General features: G+C 38.3%; 1 protein-coding gene across 7 annotated transcripts in view; it reads left to right on the forward strand.

The window, feature by feature from the left end:
- The window catches only part of HECTD2 (HECT domain E3 ubiquitin protein ligase 2), an 80,264-nt gene that overhangs the window by 15,726 nt on the left and 42,600 nt on the right, over nucleotides 1-21,938 (forward strand). For all 7 annotated transcript variants that reach the window (XM_042960738.1, XM_042960737.1, XM_042960740.1 and 4 more), the window contains exons 2-5: nucleotides 3,672-3,801; nucleotides 20,068-20,206; nucleotides 20,884-20,986; nucleotides 21,649-21,738. In XM_042960738.1, coding sequence (XP_042816672.1) covers nucleotides 3,672-3,801; nucleotides 20,068-20,206; nucleotides 20,884-20,986; nucleotides 21,649-21,738 — 462 coding nt within the window. The remainder of the gene's footprint in view (nucleotides 1-3,671; nucleotides 3,802-20,067; nucleotides 20,207-20,883; nucleotides 20,987-21,648; nucleotides 21,739-21,938) is intronic.

Below are 21,938 nucleotides of genomic sequence, written 5' to 3' on the forward strand. Positions count from 1 at the left end.
CTTTTATTGAGAAGGGGTAGAGGAAGCAAGAGGAAAATAAAACATTGAGTCTTTCCTGGATTGCTAGGACATCAAATATTTCCTTAAAGTACACTTAGTTTTTCTCTTTAACGTTAATTTCCTCTGCTTAGGTGAGTTGCTCCTAAAGCTATTGAATTTCATTCAGCATATATCTGTAAAAGTCAAGAAGATAATGTCAGCCACAAAAGGTTGTTGTGAAAACAGCCTGTGTTAGGTATAACACACTTACTGTCACAGGATAGATTCTTAATCAGTGATAGCTACTATACCGAGAGACTTTGATATAAGGTGATTTAAGGGTAGAGAGTTCAGAGTCATTCAGAGTTTGAATCCCCATTTACCAGCTTTGTGGCTTTGGGCTTGGCACTTCAGTTTCCTCATTCACAAAGTGGGGTGTAAATACATACCTCATAGGAATGTTATATTAAGGTACTTAATACAGCACCAAGCCTATAGCAAGTACTCAATAAATGACTTGTTTTACTGTGTTATCACAGGAATAGTCATTTCTTGAGCCACTCATTACATCATAGGTTTTGTATAAGACCCTACATAATCCTGTTTATGATTCTGAAAACAGATTCATATCCTACATCCATTAGAAAACTACTTTACAGAGGTGCCTGGGGGGCTCAGTCAGTTAAGCATTCGACTCTTGATTTCAGCTCAGTTCATAGTCCCATGGTTCGTGGGATCGAGCCCCGTGTCAGGCTCTGTGCTGACAGTGCAGAGCCTGCTTGGGATTCTGTCTCTCCCTCTCTCTGTCTCTGCCCCTTCCCTGCTCATGTGCTCTCTCTTTCTCTCTCTCTCAAGATAAATAAATAAACATAAAAAAAGAAGACTACTTTAGTTAGGCAATATGTTTAATGGGCTGGATTATATAGACTAATCCTAACTCAGAAATACTAATTAGTCTTCACTGAGCCTAAGTCTAGGCAATGAGGAAGTAAAATTTCTACTTGTCCCCATTAGAATGAGCCAGATGGCCCCACTTGTCTGTAAAAGAGTAGGGAAAGTGGGAGCATGAATCCATGGTAATTGTAAACATTTCTGCTACATGTTATATGAGCTGATTCTGAAAAGGCAAATGGAGGTCAGTTTGGTGAATGAGGAAGGAGGAGAAGAAAAAAAGAAACTGAAAGACAAATTAAAGGAGCAATATTCCATAGTATATATACACCACATCTTCTTTATCCATTCATCAATCAACGGACACTTGGGCTTTTTCCATAATTTGACTATTGTAGATAATGTGCCATAAACATCAAGGTGTAGGTACCCCTTTGAATTAGTATTTTTGTATTCTCTGGGTAAATACATAGTGCAGTTGCTGGATCGTAGGGTAGTTCTATTTTTAACTTAAAAAAATTTTTTTAATGTTTATTTTTGAGAGAAAGACAGAATGCAAATGGGGGAGGGGCAGAGAGAGGGAGACACAGAATCTGAAGCAGGCTCCAGGCTCTGAGCTGTCAGCACAGAGCCCCACGCGGGGCTTGAGCCCACAACCCGTGAGATCATGACCTGAGCTGAAGTCAGACGCTTAACTGACTGAGCCACCCAGGAGCCCCTTAACTTTTTGAGGAACCTCCATACTGTTTTCCAGAGTGGCTGCACCAGTTTGCAACAGTACAAGAGAGTTCCCCTTTCTCCACATCTCACCAACACCTATTGTTTCTTGTGTTGTTAATTGTAGCCATTCTAACAGGTGTGAGGTGGTATCTCATTGTAGTTTTGGTCTGCATTTCCTTCATCTTGAGTGCTGTTGAGCATCTTTTCATGTGTCTGTTGGCCATCAGTATGTCTTCTTTGGAAAAATGCCTCTTCATGTCTTCTGCCCATTTTTAAATTGGATTATTCATGTTTTGGGTGCTGAGTTTTAGAAATTCTTTATATATTTTAGATACTAACCCTCTATCAGATAAGTTGTTTGAAAATATTTTCTCCCATTTTGTAGTTTGCCTTTTAGTTTTGTTGTTTCTTTTCTTCCCTGTGCATAAACTTTTTATTTTGATACAGTCCCAATAGCTTATTTTTGCTTTTGCGTCCCTTCTGGAGACATATCTAGAAAGAAGTTGCTGCAGCTGATGTCAAAGAAGTTACTGCCTGTGTTCTCATCTAGGATTTTAATGGTTTCCTGTCTCGCATTTAGGTCTTTAATCCATTTTGAATTTATTTTTGTATATGGTGTAAGAAAGTGGTCCAGTTTCATTCTTTTGCATGTTGCTGTCCAATTTTCCCAGCACCATTTGTTGAAGGGACAGTCTTTTTCCCATTGGATATTCTTTCTTGCTTTGTTGGAGATTAATTGACCATATGGTTGTGGGTTCATTTCTGGGTTTTCTTGAAGTCTGGAATTGTGTCTCCTTCAGCTTTGCTTTGTTTTTCAAGATTGCTTTGGCTATTTGGGGTCTTTTGTGGTTCCATACAAAATTTAGGATCGTTTGTTCTAGCTCTGTGAAGAATGCTGTTGGTGTTTTGATAGGGATTGCATAAATATGTAGATTGCTTTGGGTAGTACAGACATTTTAACAATATTTGTTCTTCCTGTCCACAAGCATGGAATGTCTTTCCATTGCCTTGTGTCATCTTCAATTTCTTTCAGCAGTGTTTTGTAGTTTTCAGAGTAGAGGCTTTCACTTCTTTGATTAGGCTTATTCGTAGGTATCTTATTATTTTTGGTGCAGTTGTAAATAGGATCAATCCCTTAATTTCTCTTTCTATCGCTTCATTATTGGTGTGTAGAAATGCAACAGATTTCTGTACGTTGATTTTGTGTCCTGCAACTTCTGAATTCGTTTTTCAGTTCTAGCAGTTTTTTTGGTGGAGTCTTTCAGGTTTTTTATATATAGTATCATGTCTTTTGCAAATAGTGAAGGTTTTACTTCTTCCCTGCTGATTTGGATGTCTTTTGTTTCTTTCCGTTGCGTGATTGCTGAGGCTAGGACTTCCAGTACTATGTTGAATAAAAGTGGTGAGAGCACACATCCCTGTCTTGTTCCTGACCGTAGAGGAAAAGCTCTCGTTTTTCCCCATTTGGGATGATATTAGCTGTGAGTTTTTCACATGTGACCTTTATTAGGTTAGCATTATCTTTTTAAATTCTGGCACACCCAAGGTATAGTCACAGTGCTTGAAAAGAAATGAACTCTAATAAAAGGTTTATCTTTTTGCCTGAACTTTTCAAGGTGCTGCATCAAAAGACAACAAAACCCTCAATGAATTGATGTGTGAAGTATCACATGCATGTTACCTATTGGAAATAATATTTGTGGAGCTCATAAAAATAAAGTTATCTAAATACAAAATGAAAAGAGCAGTTAACATGAATGGAGCGTGTTGTGCGAGGAGCTATGCCGGTTACTTTACGTGCATTATCTCAGTGAAACCTCACAGTAACCCTGTGAGGAAGACACTGTTAATACCCCTGTTTCCAAACTCTGTCAGTTTATAGCATGATATGACTATTTTCATTGTATATTTAAAACAATTTGGTCCTAGAAAAGGTAAGTCAATGTTATATATTTTGTCTATTATCATACATCTATCATCAAATTAAAATCTCTGTTATAAGTGTTTATGATTTCTGCAATAAAATAATTTAAATGTAGCCAGTGGGAATTGTGCTGCAATGTTAACTTTTCTGTTTTTAGGGTTTGGACAGAGGATCCAAAGGCCAAATTTCCACTTTTAGCAGTTTTATTTCAACTGTTAACCAGAAGAAAGAAGCTGCTGAAAACAGAAGTTCACCTACACATCTTGTTTTCCCTAACATCAAGAATGGTAAATTAATAATAATTAAAAGTACGCATAGTCTGTATATTTTGGTTGAAAGTATATTATCAAACTATTAAAGAGACATCTGGTAGGTGAAGTTAATTAATACAGTATGAAAAAGAAATAAGCAGTATAAATATTTACAGAAAGAAGCAAAATTGTTATTTGTAGGCGATTGTTACAGAGGGTAAGGTATGAATGACATATAAATCTCATGAATAATAACGTTTGGTTAGGCAGCCAGACACAAAACAAATATACGAAAATTCACTAGATTTCCTTTATTTGAGGAATAATCAATTAGAAGACTTGATGGAAAACAATGAAATACTTAGAAATAAACCTAAAAGGAAACAAGCAAAACCTACATGAAGAAAAGTGTAATACTTTATCAAAAGACTAAAAGGTCGTGGGATGGAAAAATGTCATGAATATCATAAAGATGTCAGGTATACCTGGTTTACTCTCTACATTTAATCAAATTTTGGGCAGTTCTTTGGGGGGGAACTTAAGAAAATGGTACCCTATGTGATCTAGAAGCGTCATTGTCCAAGAAAATGCAAGCAAAAACACTGAGGAAGCCCGTTCCTCCAGAGGACATATATTATGAAGCTATTCTACTTGCATCAAAAGTAGCCAAACGGACAGTAAAAATGCAGTGTATACGTGGTATTCAGCTATTCAAAAAATGGAATCAGGATGACTGGTTAACCTATCAAAAATAATAACTTGAGATTTTTAAAACTAAAAAATACTAGAAGAAAAGGCAGGAGGTTGTTTCTATACGGTCTCCTGGCATGACAACAATGCCAAGAGCCATCAAACAAAAAATTGACAAGTTTGAGTACATAAGAAAATGTAAAACTTCCGTAGGAATTTTTAAAAGTCATAAAGTTAAAATATAAATGTCACAGTTGGTGAAAAACATATCCTTAATCTTAAAGATTATGAATAAATCAATAAAAGGCATATTCCAATAAAAAAAAGGCGAGGGGTATGAGCAGACCAGTCAAAAGAGGAGATGTGAGCAGTTAACACGCATGTGAAAGGATGCTCAGTCTCACTTGTATTTAAAGAAGTACAAATTATAACAAGAAGTTAACATTTTCCTCTTCAGTTGCAAAGAGTGAAAGGATTTATATCTGTGATGTTGTCTAGGGAGTGTGAAAATTGGCACTTTTATGAATGGATGGCTTGGAATACTATGCCTCTATTAAGAAAAATGTGATATGTATATAAAGTGTCTAGGAGAAAGAGCCACACAATACACTGTAAAATGAAAAACCCAAGTTACACATAATATGACTCCAATTTTCTAAGAATAGGGAAACCTTTTTTACTTCTTTGAGCATATGAAGAGGCATGGAAGGATGCCCACCAATCAGTTAATGGTTTTCTCAGAAAAGTAGAATTGGGTGTATGTTATAAATATGCTTTATTTCTTTATACAACTCTGTATTGTTTTGTCACAGGAAACATCCATTACTTGCATAATTTTGAGTTCCCCTGGCCTATAACAAAAGAAATCTGCAAAGGTTTAAATGTCCCTTGCATCCAAACAAAAGAAAACAAACCTAGAAATGTTTAAGGACACAGTTTTTGGTAAATTATTGTGTCCATCAGGTGCATGTGGCATAAATTATTCTTTTTTAAAAATTTTTTTAAATGATTATTTATTTTTGAGAGAGAGAGAGAGAGAGAGAGAGAGAGAAACGAGCCAGGGAGGGGCAGAGAGAGAGAGAGGGAGACACAGAATCCAAAACAGGCTCCAGGCTCTGAGCTGTCAGCACAGAGCCCGACGTGGGGCTCAAACTCATGAACTATGAGATCATGACCTGAGCCAAAGTTGGACACTTAACCGACTGAGCCATCCAGGCACCCCTGGCATAAATTATTCTTACACAGATTTTTAAGTGACATTCCACACTAGTGCTCGACCTATTGATTTACACTTTTACTTAATTTACTTTTACTTAATTTACACAATAATTTACACTTTTGCAGGTTAGTATTTACATTATCTGATTTATCAACCTTTGCCTTTGATAACTTCCTTTTTCCTTTATTTATATACTCAACAGTGTGCACACATACATAAATTCATATTCTGTCATCTCAGGCTTACTCCAAGGAGGCACTTGTGCCCTTTATGTCACAGTCCCCAAGCCCACAACAAAATAAAATAAACCTGTAGTTTGGTACCATTAAACAAAGAAAATGAGCCTATTTGATGAGGGAGTGGAGTTGAGAGAAATGATATGTATATGAGACATGTTAACTGCATACCAGCTATAAATTTTATTTGTGTATTATTTGTGTATACATCATTTTATTTGAGCCTCACAGCAGTCACACAAAATAGAATAGATATTAGAATCCCTGTTGTATTAGTTATCTATTGCTGTATAACAAATTACCATAAACCTAATTGTTTTAAACAACACCTATTTATTAGCTGATGGCTCTTTAAGTCAGAGGTCTTGGTGGGTGGGCAGGGTTTTCTACTCAGAGCCTCACAAGGTGTTGGCTGGGCTAGACCCTGGGGAAGAATCCTTCAGGCACCTTCAGGCTGCTGGCAGAATTCGTTGTTTGCAGTTGTAAGGCCAACGTCCCGCCTCCCTGGTGGCCATAAGCCAGGGATGCTCTCAGCTTCTAGAGACCACTTGCACCCTCCACCTCCGCTCATAGACCCTGGAGTATCACAGCTTCCTGTTTTAAGGCCGGCAGCCGGCGCCCTTGTGTTGGATCCTCTTCCTGCTTCCAGTCTCTCTGACTTTATCTTTTGCAACCAGTGGGAGAAAACTCTCTGCCTCTAAAGGTCTCAGTCATTAGGTTTGCCTACCTGGATAATCTCCCTATTTTAAGGTCAACCAATTAGTAACCTTAAGTACTTATTTCTCTGCAGTCCCTTTTGTCATGTAATCCCGATGGAATATTAGAAAGCTGAGACTCATGGGGGCCATCTTAGTTTCTGTTTATAACACCATTTTATAAGTAAGGAAACAGGCTCAGAGAGGGTAAATGACTAGGCCGAGGTCACCGCTAAGTGTCAGAACCAAAATTCAGTCCACAATTTCTGACAACAAAACTCTTGTTCCTCTGACAGATAGAGGAAACTCCTGATTGACTTGTTTCTCTTGCCTGATTAATCATATCACATTAATCATACAACTCTTATTATATCATCTTCATATTCCCTAACGCTTCCAAAATTAAATTAAAAAAAATTTTTACCATGACACTCAAGGATGTTCAAAATATGACAGCTTTTCGTCATTATGTCCCACTTTTCCCCTACATATAACTTACATTTCAACTCTTCTCCTGGATGCCTCCTCACACCTTACCTCAGAGGGGTTTTTTTGCCAGTTTGATCCCACTGCCTGGAATGCACTCTCCCCTCATCTCCACCTGACAGAGATCCTGTCCTTCCAAACTACTTCTTTACCAAACCTTTGCTGATTCTCTCCAACCAGATACAGTTCTTCCCTTCTTTGACGCTCCATTTAGGTTTTCTTTTGTTATTACCTCTTATTAGTCTCCCAGTCTTATGAAATATCACTTGTATACTGTAATCTCTTAGACCGTATGTTCCATGAGGGAATAAATACCTCTGTAATCCCCACAGGCCCTAGGCAGTTACCTTGTCCATTAGAGGTTCTTAGCAAGTAGAGTTGACTCTTAAACAACACAGGTTTGAACCGTATAGATCCACTTATATGCAGATTTTTAAAATAAATACAGTACAGCGAATATATTTTCCTTATGATTTTTTTAACATTTTACTTTCTCTATCTTATTATTGTAAGACTACAGCATATAATACATCTGACATACAGAATATGTGTTAACCAACTGTTCATGTTATCAGTAAGGCTTCCAGTCGACAGTACACTATTAGTAGTTAAGTTTTGGGGGAGTCAAAAGTTATATCTGGGTTTTCAACTGAATGAGGGGTTGGTTGCCCCTAACCCCCACATTGTTAAGTGGTCACCTGTATATACTACATAGAGTAAAACCAAAGAGAATTCAGAACAGAGGAAATGGCTGTCGGAGTGGATGTCCCCAAGCAGTAACAGCAGCAGCCACAGCAGCAACTTCATGTAGTGCTTACTGTGTGCCACTCACAGTTCTAAGCACTGTACATATGTATGAATTCCTTTAGTCCTTACAGCAGTCTGATGTTGGAATTCTTTTCCCATTTCAAGGCTAAGGAAACTTAAGCCACAGAGACTTTTAAGTGACTTGCCCTGCTTGAATGTACACAGCTAATGAATGGCAGAAATAGAAAAAGGAAAAGAAAGCCAAAAGTAGTTTTTCGTAATGCCTTCATGGAAAGAAGAGTTGGTGAAAGAAAAGGAAGTGAGTCCTGAAAGGGGGAAAAAATCATGTTGCGCTGTGACTTAGAAATCAAGGGGGAAAAAATTAAAGGAGAGGATATAGTCTATAGTGTCATTGCTGAGTGAGGATAAGATGAGTAAGCACTGAGACAAAGCCAAAGATTTGTTGGTTAATGTGTGCATGGGTGACTTAACAGAACAGTTTCAGTAGGATGGTGTGAGGACAGTGCAAATTGTAAAAGTTAAGGGGTGGACTAGTGGCGAGGATGTAAGGGCAACGTAGACTGCCTTTAGAGTAGCTTGAACTGAAAGAAAAGCAGGATCTTGCAGGGTAGTGTTGTCAAGGGCAAGGATCTAATACAGAGGGAGACTAAAGTTTCAGTAGGAACATAGAATAATAAAATGAACTAGTAGACTAAAGAAGTGAGCGGCATGAGGATGGGATCAAGGAAAAACGCAAAGCGTAGGGGTTGAGACGTCAGCTCCAGTGAGGAGAGAAGAGCACCTCTTACTCACACTGTGGAATTAGAAGGAAGAGAGGAAGTAGGAAGAGGAAATGGAAGTAGGAAACTCACTTCTCGCCTTGAATTCACTTCTCTCTGTGGAGGGTATATTAGTTTCCTCCTGCTGCTGTAACATAGAACATAAACGTGATAGCTTAAAACAACAGAACTTTATTCTCTCAAGGTGCTGGAGGCTAGAAGTCTAAAATCCAGGCATTGGGGGAATTGATTGCTTTTGAAGGTTCTGAGAGAGAATGTGTTCCATGCCTCTGTCCCGGCCTCTGGTGGTTACCAGCAATCCTTGGTGTCCCTTGGCTTGGAGATGCCTGTCTCCAATCTCTGCCTCTGTCTTCACATGGCATTATCTCGTGTATGCCTTTCTGTGTCCACATTTCCCTCTTCTTGTAAGGATGCCAGTCATTGAATTAGGGCCCACCCCAATCCAGTATGACCTCATCTTAATTTGATTACATCTACAGAGACCCTTTTTCCAATCAAGGTTACATTCACAGGTCCTAGAGTTTAGGACTTCAGTGTATCTTCAAACCTATCTATTTGAAAGACACAGTTCAGTCCACAACAGTGTCAAGAACCTTAAGAACATTGAAATGTCTGCTGTGGAGAATGACAGTCAAAAAGAAAGTCATGATTAGCTGTGACCTTCTTTGTTTGGACTGTTTGTTCAAATTCATTAGCCTTTGCTTCCACACTGATTCCTGTATTCCATTCTGTCCATACTAAAATCCTGATGTCTGAACCAACTTATTTGCCCACAATCTACCTGCCTCTTCCTTGGGTGGGTGCGTTGACTCTGAATATGGTCCATGTGTTTGAGACCCCACTGCTTGTCTGAGGCCCTCTCATCTGTGCCAGTCGTGTGGAATCTGGGCTCAGCCCCAACCTGAACTTGGAGTATTTGTATGCACCACTCTAGAGGAAAAGACCTCTTAGCAGACTTCTTTTACCCTCTTGGAATTCCTAGTGCTGACTTCTCCTAGCTGTTCTGTCTGGATGCCGGCTGGATTCAGGTATGACCTGGAGTTCATATGTCAGGGATGCTGTAGACAGAATTACTTTCTTGAATGGGAAGTTAGACTAAGTCTGACAAATGTAAGCATGTTTATAATTCCTTGATCTTTTGGGAAGCCTCTTTTACTTGCCAGTAAGATGGTTTCCTCAAAGATGCATCATTCTTGGCAGTTATTACAATTTCCTCCCTCTGGTAGCAGGACCTATGCTGGGTATTCTCTAACAGCTTGTCTCCCCATCTGATCTTCAAGTGGTATTAGAGAAGCTGCAAAAGCCCAGCGTGGGTTTACCTAACAGCTGAGGGATGCCTTTCCTCCCTGGAGATCACATGACTAGGTATGTGTGTCGAGTTGGCTGTCCTTTTGGAGATCAGGGAAGTGTAGGAGTTTTACCTACTACAACAGCTGCTAGGGATGATACATCTTCAGAGAAACAATATAAATGGTAAGTAATGGTGGAGGGGGATTAGCACTACCTTCTCTCTTATTCTTTTGTATCTTCCTTTCTAAAGTGGTTATGTCCCCTTTCAGACTTATTTAAAACATCTTTAAACAGCACAGAAAGATTTAAAAGAAATGAAGCAGTATCCTCCCCGTATCTTTTAAAATGTCTTTGCCCTTCTGGTAATTCAGAAAAGAGTAGACAGGAACCCTGACATTTCCCTCAGGGTCACTGTCCCTCTCTGGCTCAGTGCATTTGGTGAGTTTAATCTAGAAGAGCCCTGAGGTGACACCTTGAGCTCTGCAGTTTTAGGCGTAACTCCGGAGAAAGGTGTCCTGTGAGCTTTGCCCCTCTGAAATAGCTCTGGGAAACAGAGTGGTCCTCAGCTCAAATGGTGGGTGGAGCCGTGTGTGGCGGGGTCCTGCGACCTCTACACAGGTGAACAGGTGAAGCACCACAGAGTTTGCATGGTTTCTCCGACAGCGGCTTCAGAGGCCGACCGAGCCACAAGCTGTTAGGAGAAATCCAGCACAGGACTTGCCATCTGGGAGAGAGAAAAGGATCTGAAATAGCTGCTTTTGGAATCTTACCCTAGAAGTATCTCCAAAACCTCAGATGACCCCACTTCCAGGTTTCTGGGGAGAATGAACTGATTTTGGACTAAATCTCCAAAATCTTTCCCTAGGTCAGAGTGCGTACCTTGGACTTGACTTTTCCTAACTCTACCTAGGGGAGAAGTACATCTATCGTGAACTCAGAGTGCCTTGCTGCATTTATTTGTTTATTCATCTGTCTCTTTACTAGTCTGTAGGCTCCTTAAGCCTCTATTTTGGAGAGGGAAAGGGCTATCTATCCTTTCTATTTTTTATACTGAAGGTAATTTTTTGAATAGGTAGCACATTTGTGTGTTTCAAAAATCAGTACTATAAAAAATAAGTTATGTTTTGGACGTCTCAGTTTTACATTCCTCCCTGCTGTCTGTTGTATTCTTTCCTGTGCTTCTTTATGGAAATGAAATCAAATACAAATACACATTTTCACTTCCTACCTTTTCTTAAAGAAAAAGTAACTGCATGTGCATTGTCTTGCACCTTATTTTTTTTTTAGTCCGTGTATCCTGTGTGTTTTTCTGTATCAGTACATAAAGAGCACCCTTATTCTTTTTTATAGTTTTCTTCCCCTGTATTGGACATACTATAGCTTATTTAATAAGATGATATTAAGAGAAATTTAATGAGTTGTGTCCATTCTTTTAGTGTAAACAGCATCACACTGAATGAATTTATACGTGTCTTTTTGTTCATATGCCAGTGTTTCTAGGATATTCCTAGAAGTGGGATTGTTGGGTCTGAGAGCAAATGCATCTACAATCTCCTTGAGTTTTTAATACATCTGTGCATCAGGATCCAGCCTCCACGGTACATGGTGTCTTTACTCAGTGCAGAAATACATGGGAGACCGTTTTTTTCTGGGTTTCTGGTCAGTTTTCCCTGTTGCAATGTCAGACTCATCCCTATAATAAATTTTCAAAGATATGTCCAGTAGCACATCAAAAGGACTTTTTAATATTTTTATAAGTAGACCCACAAGAGAACATTTCGCCTATGCTTTTGTTGCAGTTTTACAAACATAAACATCATTGAACTTCGTAAAAAGTACATCTCCAAAAACTAATGAATATATTGCAGTATATTTGGTTCTGGTGGCTAAAGTCCTATGAGTCAGAGGATTTTCCCCCCTCTCTCTTCCTTTCTCTCTCCCACCTTCCATTTTATTTTTTGCCAAATGTTCAGAAAAGTCACCCTATAGACAATGATGTAAACACCACCTGTTATGACTAATCCACTCTGGTCTCTTTCTGTTTCAGTTGCCTGCCGCTACTAAAGTAATCAAAAGCAATAAAAGTACTGAACTGAGAGAGGGATCCTTCAAATTGTAGCTCATTTATTACTGCCTGGTATCCACACATTGTAAATTATAATATTAAATAAGAATTGAATTTTTGAGTTAACTACTACCAGTAATTGTCATTGCGACCTTAGACATTACATATAGCGCTCATGAGCCTTCTTTTTTACTCATTTATAGAGTGAGGAAATGGGGCGTTATGTGTTGAAAATACCTTCTACCTCAAAGTTTTATGATTTAAAGGGTTAATTTTCTAACATAATGATTTTGTTCGATCCTTGCTGAGTTTTGTTTGCCATTTCATAGTTTACCAGCCCCTACTTCCATGCACTTTAGGCTTTAGTTTTGCTACTTGTTTTCCTACATGGTAGAAGGTTTGGCATTATTAGACAGTGGAAAAAACATGGATGTTATGACTTATCAGGGTGTGTTTGAATCCTGGCTCTGTAACTTACCAGCTGTATGGTCCTGGAAAAGTTGTTTAACCTCTCTGTGCTTGTTTTTCCATCTATAAAATAGCGTAATAAAGAAATCACCTCATAAATTTGTAAGGATTAATGAAAAAAAGCATTTAAAAGCACTCAGTTATGGGGCGCCTAGGTGGCTCAGTTGGTCAAGTGTCCAGTTTTGGCTCAGGTCATGATCTCGCAGTTCATGGGTTTGAGCCCCACGTCAGGCTCTGTGCTGACAGCTCAGAGCTTGGAGCCTGCTTCGAATTCTGTGTCTCCCTCTCTCTCTGCCCCTCCCCCACTCATGCTCTGTCTCTGTCTCTGTCTCTCAAAAATGAATAAATGTTAAAAAAAATTTTTTAAAGCATTCATTTCTGTGCCTTATGAAATTCAGTAAGTGTGAGTGACAATATGACAAGCAGTTACATTGGACGGAAGGGATTACAATGGGCAGGAGTTTCCATTACTTATTTCATGAGTAACTGCACAAATTATTTAAAATTTGAAACATCACACATATAGAAAAATGTCATCAACATTTGTGTATGGTTTTGATAATAATAAAAGGAAAGCACACGAACTTAGCACTCAAATCAAGAAAAAGAACATTACGGGCCCCTTAAAAGCCCCATTGAGCCCACCCCAGTTGCATTGCCCTGCCTTTGTGTCCAGAGGTAACTACTATTCCCTTGATTTTTTTTAATTTTTATTTATTTTTCTTAATGTTTATTTTTGAGAGAGAGAGAGAGAGAGAGAGAGAGACAGAGAGAGACAGAGACAGCATGAGTAGAAGAGGGGCAGAGAGAGAGAGACAGAATCTGAAGCAGGGTCCAGGCTCTGAGCTGTCAGCACAGAGCCTGACATGGGGCTTGAACTCACAAACCCAGGCACCCTCCCTTGATTTAAAAAAAAAAAAATAGTTTTTATACATTCCTGTAAACAATATACTGCCTAAATTATATAATTATACAGACACACACTCACACACACACACACTCACACACACACACACACACTCACACACACACTGCTTAGTTCTGAAAAACTGAATAGCGAGCATAAACCTTGGATGTTTAAGGGACAATATTGCCACTATTAGGTGAAGATTCCCAGGAGATGATAGTCTGAACAGAGTCTGTGAATCAAATGTGGCTCCAGCTTCCCCAAGAATTTATGAGTCCTTTCTGGGGAAGTCAGTGGGCTTCCAGGCCATGAGTGAGTCCTGGGAAACAAAAGAACCATTGGCATATCTGACAGAGCTGTGATTTGGACTATGTAGTAAATGTCTGGCAGAAATATGGTCTCTCCAGCTGTCAGCAGTTCCCCAGGTTAAAGCAGTGAGGTGAACTGAGTGCCCTCAGCTGATTTCAGATACCACAGCAAGAAATTTCATCTGGACCTAAGTACCTTTCTCTTTGGCTTCCTTCTTTTTCTGCTCATTTTCCTTCACGGGTTTCAGGAAGCTATCTTGGCTCTTTGAGTGCTTAATATGCTCAATACTTAGATTCATTCTCTTGGCAAGAATCTTGCCTTTAGCTTGTTTGTTTACGACAGTGCCAACAGCAAGATGGGTAACACTGTAGACTCTTCCAGTTTTGCCCTGGTAACATTTGTGGGGCATTCCTTTTTGAGTAATGTCCATTCCCTTGATGTCAACAACATCACCTTTCTTGTAGATTCACATGTATGTGGCCAAAGGAACAACTCCATGTTTTCTAAAAGGCCTAGAGAACATATGGCAGGTGCCTCTCCCCGTTCCCTTTGAGTTGGTCATTTTAGCGAATCACTAGAAGATGGCGGTTCCAGCCGAAAGGCTGGCGATAGGTTTTTAAATTTTTTCCCTCCCTGCATGATTTCTGACTCTTCCAGGTTGCTTTTGTTTATTTGTTTTGGTTTCTACAATATTGGAATCCCTTGAAGGCTTGTTCACTCCTATGCTGGTGACTGATGCTGGCTGTAGTCTTGGACTTTAAATCGGTTCTAGATGGAACACCTGCACCTGGCCTTTTCGTGGACTGCTTGGCTTCCTCACGGCATGGTGACTGGACCCCAGGGTCAAGCACCCCAAAAAGAGACAAGCAAGCAGAAGTTTTATTACCTTTCGTAACCTAGTCATACAGCATCACTCTGTCACAGTTTTTCATTAGCAAGGATTAACTAAAGCTGGCCCGTATTCCAAGGGAGAAGAGTTAGACTCCATCTTTTCATGGGGGAAATATAAAAGGATTTATAGATGTATTTTATTATTTTTTTTTAATTCAAATTCAAGTTAGTTAACATACATTGTAGTCTTGGCTTCGGGAGTAGAACCTGGTGATTCATCTCTTACGGGTAACACCCAGTGCTCATCCCCACAAGTGCCCTCCTTAATGCCCATCACCCATTTAACCCATCCTCCCACGCACCTCCCCTTCAGCAACCCTCAGCTTGTTCGCCGTATTTAAGACTCTCTTATGCTTTGTCTCCCTTTCTGTTTTTCTCTTATTTTTCCTTCCCTTCCCCTATGTTCATCTATGTATTTTAAAATGACCACACCATGTGAGTGTAAAATCCTCAAAGAGGAGCCAGGTCTTTTGACTCTTGTTTTAGAACTTTTTCTTATATCCTGTTGTAGGACAGGAAATCATAACTAAAATCAGGTGTTTAGAAGACAGATGCATGTTCCGTTTCCATGCTGCTTCAGTTTCTGTCATAATGTCATCGTATAGTTCACTCTATTAATAGAGAATTTTTTTCAACTTTTTTGATTGGTTTGTAAGTCCCCCTTTTGTTCTTAAGTAGTTGTAGAGATGGACATTAGAAATTATTAAACTAGTGGTTTTCAAACTTATTTTTATTTTTTATTTTCATAGAAAACACTTTTTTGAAAACTAAAATTTTTCTTGGGGCATCATTATGTTAAAAGCAGAGAAAAGCTAAGCTGCTCTGAGCAAACATATCCACCAGCACCAGTCCCATGAGGTGGTCCTTGAAGTTCTTTGGAACCTTGGGAATAATTAACTTAGGTTATCTCTTTCATATTATCATTATTATTTCTTAGGTTTATTTATTTTTGAGAGAGGGAGAGAGACAGACAGACAGACAGTGTGAGCAGGAAAGGAGCAAAGAGAGAAGGAGACACAGAATCTGAAGCAGGCTCCAGGCTCTGAGATGTCGGCACAGAGCCTGACACTAGTCTTGAACCCACAGACTGCGAGATCACGACCTGAGCCAAAGTTGGATGCTCAACTGACTGAGTAACCCAGGCGCACCGCCCCCATCTCTTTCATATTATAATGTCAAAAGTGTGGTCTAAGGAGTTTCAGTGACATGTCTAAGATTATAGGAGTAAGTGAGCCAACAATGGGACCAAGTCCTTACTTTTTTATTATTACTTGAGTGTAAATTATTTGGGATGACACTTAGAGGATGGCATTTTGCAACACTGTGTCACCAGCAGCAAACCTTTTAAACTAGTGTTTCCTTTCCATCAGTAGAGGGATAAGGAACAGGCCCAGGTTCTCCTCCTGAACGCCCAGCCTCCACAGAGACTCGTGTTTACCTCTGATGCTGCCATTGCCATCTGTGCTGGATGGCCAGGAACAGTCTTCAGTGTCCTAATCATGTGGCCAATTTAAAATGTCAGTCTTAATTTTGGTGGCTCCACTTGTGGAAAACCACATATTACGAGTTTCCAACCAGAGTCAGCTTATGATCGCTTCTTGAAAACAGTGAGTGAGCTGGCAAAATTTGGCTGATAATCTCACACCCTTATACATAGTTGTATTATGATCTTCACTCCCCCCCCCCAATATACTTCCAGCCCCCACCAGAACCCTTAATCTTTTTGCACTGGCTTCAAGTGTTTCACTTAATGTTTCTAAGCAACCAACTAAAATTGGCAGCACTATATTAAAAGCTAGGGAAGACGATTACTGCTTATCAATTTAGCACAAATTGTTCCCAAGTATTGGCTGAATGAAACCAAAATGACAGGTTTTCACTGATAAACATATTTTGGCTTTTTTCAGCGTATTACAGTATTCTATATTGCAGAAAAGCCTGCACGTGATGGAACAAAGAATTGTTCTATTTATAATATCAGTTTGAGATTTAATTAATCTCTCATCACCACATTTATTGATTTTCTCTCTTGAATTAGACTTTAATAACCATCTGTGAGAACAGACTGAAAGCCTGTCTCTGGAAACAATGCCTTGATATTTAGGGACATGAGAGCAGCTGTGAGCTGTTGTTCTTCCTTTCTTGATAGTTGAAAGTCACATCCTGTAGTTTGGCTTTCATTCACTAATGTGAGCAAATGATCTGCCTTTCTTTCTGACTCAAGTTCCATTTACATAGTACGTTAACATTCTGTGTTACTCTTCTGTCCAAGTTACCTTCTGACCTAACAATAAATCCCATCTGGGCCTCTGGATCTAATCTCACCCTATAATCCTCTCGGTCTCAGCATTACTATTTCTCTTATATAAGAATCTTCCCACTCTCAGGCTTTGCCAAAATCCAGCTCTCTTACTAACTAGACTTTTTCACTCTTCTTCCACCTCAGCATGGTATTAATAAAAATGAGTGGGTATAAAAATGTGTATATACGCTTTGTGAGTGAATAAGTTAATTTATATTTGAATGAGTCTGTGTGTATCTAATAGTGGGTGTTTATAGCCCAGGTTGGGAAAGGTGTGTGGGAAGGGATAGGAAAGGGTGAGCCTGGTGAAGAGGAAGAGAAACTGTAGAGGAGCCTCAAGACAACAGTAACAAGACCGGTGTTGGAGAGAGGAGACTGTCATCTGTTTCTTTGCTGCTGAGATGCCCATTTCTGTCTTATGGTTATAGGTTTCCAAACACAACAAGATATCATTTGTAGAGATACCTAATTTTAGTTGCTAATAAATTGAACCTCAGTCCAATATATGCCTAAAGTAAAAATTGCTAGAAATTGGGTATTTCCATATTGAATAAAGTGTATAAAAATCAGTTCTGGAACTGAATGAAAGAAATTTAATCGTCTCTCTTGTACTGTCAGCATCGCTGGCCTTTCCTAGTACCCACTGAACAATGTTTCTCTGTGCGATCCTCGGACCGGCGGCATCAGCATCATCTGGTAACATGTTAGAAATACAGATTCTTGGGCCCCACCCCAGACCTACTCAATCGCAAACCTTGGGGAAGGCGCTAGTAACCTGTGTTTTAACAAGCTCTCCAAGTGATTCTGATACACAGTAAAGTTTGAAAATCATTGCTGTTAATTATAAGAAATTGGCATGTCTGAAGTATCCTCTAATATGAAAGATATTTTACTTTAAAATACACCCTGACACTAATGAAATTTATCCTAGTTTATTGAAGTTAGTCATAGATGCAAGGACCGATACTAGACTGGGGGAGTGGATAAGGAAGGAAAGACCTTATAGCTATGTTACGACTGTGATGATTGATACAGCTATGTTTGCTTAGTTGAAGATATATCCTGATTACATAAGAGTAGAATTAAATTCTATATGTGTACATTTCATTATTGTAGAATTTAGGATATGAAAAATATTCATCTACTCTATTGGTTTGGAAGTATTAATAATTCATAAAGTAAAATAACCAAAATAAAATGCTTAGTAGATGGGCTCGAAAGCAGAATGGAGGAGACAGGAATAAATTAGCTGGAACATAGAACAATGGAAGTTACCCCCTCTGAGCAATAGGCAGAAAATAGACTAGAAGGAAAACATGAATTATCTCAGAGACTTGTGGGACTGTAACAAAAGAGGTTACTTTCTTGTCATTGGTGTCTTAGAAGGACAGGAGAAAGAGGGTAGGCTGAAAAAGTACTTGGAAATGACTTAAAGCTTCCTATATTTGGGAAGAGACATAAACAGGTTCAAGAAACTGTGAACCACATACAGGATAAACCCAAAGAAATCTACGTCAAGACATTCGATAATCACATCTCTGAAAAGCAGCCAAACACAGCACCTTACCTATAGGGTAAGATCACTATAAACAGAAAACAGTGAAGGGAAGTAAAAGGTACCATTTCTATACTTCACTCCAACTGGTAAAATGGTAACACCAGTAGACTATGATAAGTTGTATGTATATAATATCTGGAGCAACCTTTCAGAAACACTACAGATGAATCAAAATGGAATTCTAAAAAATGCTCAAAATAACCCACAAGAAGGTAGGAAAAAAATAAAACAAATAGAAAACAAAAAATAAAACAACAGACTTAAGCCCTAATGGATCAATAATTACATTGATTGTAAATGGTCTAAAATACATCAGAAAAAAGAGATTGGCAGAGTAGATTAAAAATCTGACCTGACTGTATGTCATCTGTAAGAAATTCAACTCAAATATAACAATACAGGCAGGATAAACGTAAAAGGATGGGGAAAGATATACAGTAGTGGCTGTATTAATATCAGATAATCTAAGTAGACCTAGAACAAAGAAAATCCTGGAGAGAGAGAGAAATATTATATAATGATAAAATCAGAATTATAAGGAAAGAGGGGCGCCTGGGTGGCTCGGTCGGTTAAGCGGCCGACTTCGGCTCAGGTCATGATCTCGCGGTCCGTGAGTTCGAGCCCCGCGTCGGGCTCTGTGCTGACAGCTCAGAGCCTGGAGCCTGCTTCGGATTCTGTGTCCCCCTCTCTCTCTGCCCCTCCCCTGTTCATGCTCTGTCTCTCTCTGTCTCAAAAATAAATAAATGTTAAAAAAAAAAAAAAAGAATTATAAAGAAAGAATTAGAAATATATTTTTTTTAATTTTAGAAATAAACCAGAGGGAACACAAAAGCAAACATACATACCACCTAATGCCCTAAGAGAACTAGAAGATGAAAAGGAGGAAATGTTTAAAATTTAAAAAGAAATGAAGAAATTGATAAAAAATTTGACAGAAATTAACTACAATTGAAACAGGCAGAGGCTCACATCTGGGTAATTGGAGAAAGGAGGGGCTTGGTAAGACTCTGTCACTCAACTGATTCATGATTTCAAAGCTATTTGTCTTCTAATAATTCATTAAGCCATGCATTCCTTTTGTGAGATTCTTCTGTATTTGTTTTGTTTTGCAATTAAAAGATTATGAAATGCAACAAAAAAGCAAACAGTGAACTGGCAAATATTTGCAAAAAGAAAAAGGAAAATATGGAAAAGTGTCATGCAAATAGTTTTTTTAAAAAAAAACTAAAACTACAGTCAATAATTACAGAGGATGTAAATAAATGGTTTACATATATTCAAGAAGGTAATAAACATTAAAAACATTGAGTCTCACTGAAATACTCCCCGAAACACAACTTTCTGGAAAGGAGCAAGGAAAGAAACTTTAAATTTAGTAGATTATATCTGTAGATAACTTTTAATTAAGATACGGCCTAATATTCGTTGTGAGTGAAGTTGGGGTTAGAGGGGACTGGTGGCAATAGAACCTACAGTAGGCGCCCTTTAACTGTGGTGGGTTTTCTGTTATGTGATCCCAAGGCAAATGTATTATTAAATAATTCATTTGTTTTCTGTTCACGTTGAGGTAGCCTGGCATTTTATAATTTGGAAAAGTTTTACCATTAATTACATTGAGTGCTTTTTTTATACTTCACAGTGAGAGACCTACCACCAATTTGCCTTGATGTTAGACAAAAACAGCGTATCTCTACAGAAGCATCATCATCTGAAATGAAGGCCCCAGTTCTTCCAGAACCTGTTCTTCCTAACCAGCCCAAGACCATCAAAGACTTTCAGTAAGTTTCAGCTCACTGTTATATGTAGACATATGGATATCTGCATGCTAGTACTTTCCATATTTTAATATTTTTGTGTGAGAAATTGGACTCGTGGCTGTTTGTAAGGCATTGGTCAAGAGGGAAGACACAAAAGTTGAAGGTGAAAACAAATGTATAAATAACAGGGAAGGGGTAGACAATGTGGCAGCAACACTAAATAACAATATGAGTTAAAATAGACAAAAAGGAGATGAAGGTGGTGATAAAATAATAAAATGTTGCCTTTTTAAAAAAGTAGTATTTCATCTACTATGTAACACATAAACTCTAAAGCCTATGTCACTACTGAAGAAAGTCCAAATGGATACTTGAAGGGCTGAGTGATAATGGGAAAGTAGAGACAGAGAATGTAAACAAATCTTTCAAGAAGCTTAGCTGTGAAGTGGAGGAAAGGAAGTGTTAATTGTAAGGAGCATGTCAAGAATGACCTTTTTCAAAAGCATGTAGATGGGAAAGCTGAATTGATATCATGAGCTAATTAAGAATTATAGATTCATAAACTATATTTACATTAACTGGAACATACTGAACGGCTTCGGTATTTCAAGTTACATGCTTGGTGACATTTGTAAAGAAGAAATGCTGTTTTATCCGGGTAGTATTTCTGTCATAGTTGATGTATGTTTTCATTTTAGGGAAGATACAGAAAAAGCTAAGTCGTCAGGAGATTGGAAAGCAGTACATGATTTTTATCTGACAACATTTGATTCTTTCCCAGAACTAAATGCTGCATTTAAGGTAATTACACATAAAACACATTTTTCAATTTTAGTTTTCTTTTTTTTTCTTTTCTTTTTTTTCTTTTATTACTTTTTTAATGTTTTTATTTATTTTCGAGAGACAGAGAAACAGAGCATGAGCAGGGGAGGGGCAGAGAGAGAGGGAGAAACAGAATGCAAAGCAGGCTCCAGGCCCCGAGCTGTCAGCACAGAGCCTGAGGTGGGGCTCGAACTCACGAATTGCAAGATCATGACCTGAGCCCTTCAGATGCTTAACTAACTGAGCCACCCAGGTGCCCCTAGTTTTCAATTTTCCAAAGAAGATATGATAATTCAGCTCTTTCCCTACCCAATATTGACTTAAGCAGCCGTTTAAACAGACATTTATAGGTATTAATTTCTGAAATTATGCATATCACAAATAAATATTACTTAACTGATATCTTAAAGGTTGTTAGTATTTGTAATAATGCTGATGCTTCACGCCACTCTTTCAGTTTTAAAAAGGAAAGTGACTAAAATAATTCTCATACGTTCATTTTTATTTTTAGCAACTTGGCCCTGAAAGTTCTTTTTCAACATCCTACCAAGACATTATGAAGTAGTGGTTAGGGCTCAGATATTACTAAGAACAGTCCTTAAATGTTATATATACACTAAACTTACTAATTGAATTTGCAGAAAGATGCCACCACCTCATTTAATACCATTGAAGACTCTGGGATTAATGCTAAGTTTGTGAATGCTGTATATGATGCCTTACTTAATACTGTAAGTATTGTTTGTGAACAGATGCAAATAGCATAACTCTCTATCTCTTCTGCATTTCAAAAGCAGCCACAGAAATATTGTAATAATCACTTTGTAACATAATTATATTAGAAATTCTGATATAATTTTACAGTAAATTTAGTTGGAATTCTCAGAAAATTAGATTTTTTTAATTAAAGAATTAAGCAGAAAATACTTCT

Source organism: Panthera tigris, chromosome D2 (assembly GCF_018350195.1).
Source record: "Panthera tigris isolate Pti1 chromosome D2, P.tigris_Pti1_mat1.1, whole genome shotgun sequence".
Taxonomy (NCBI): Eukaryota; Metazoa; Chordata; class Mammalia; order Carnivora; family Felidae; genus Panthera; species Panthera tigris.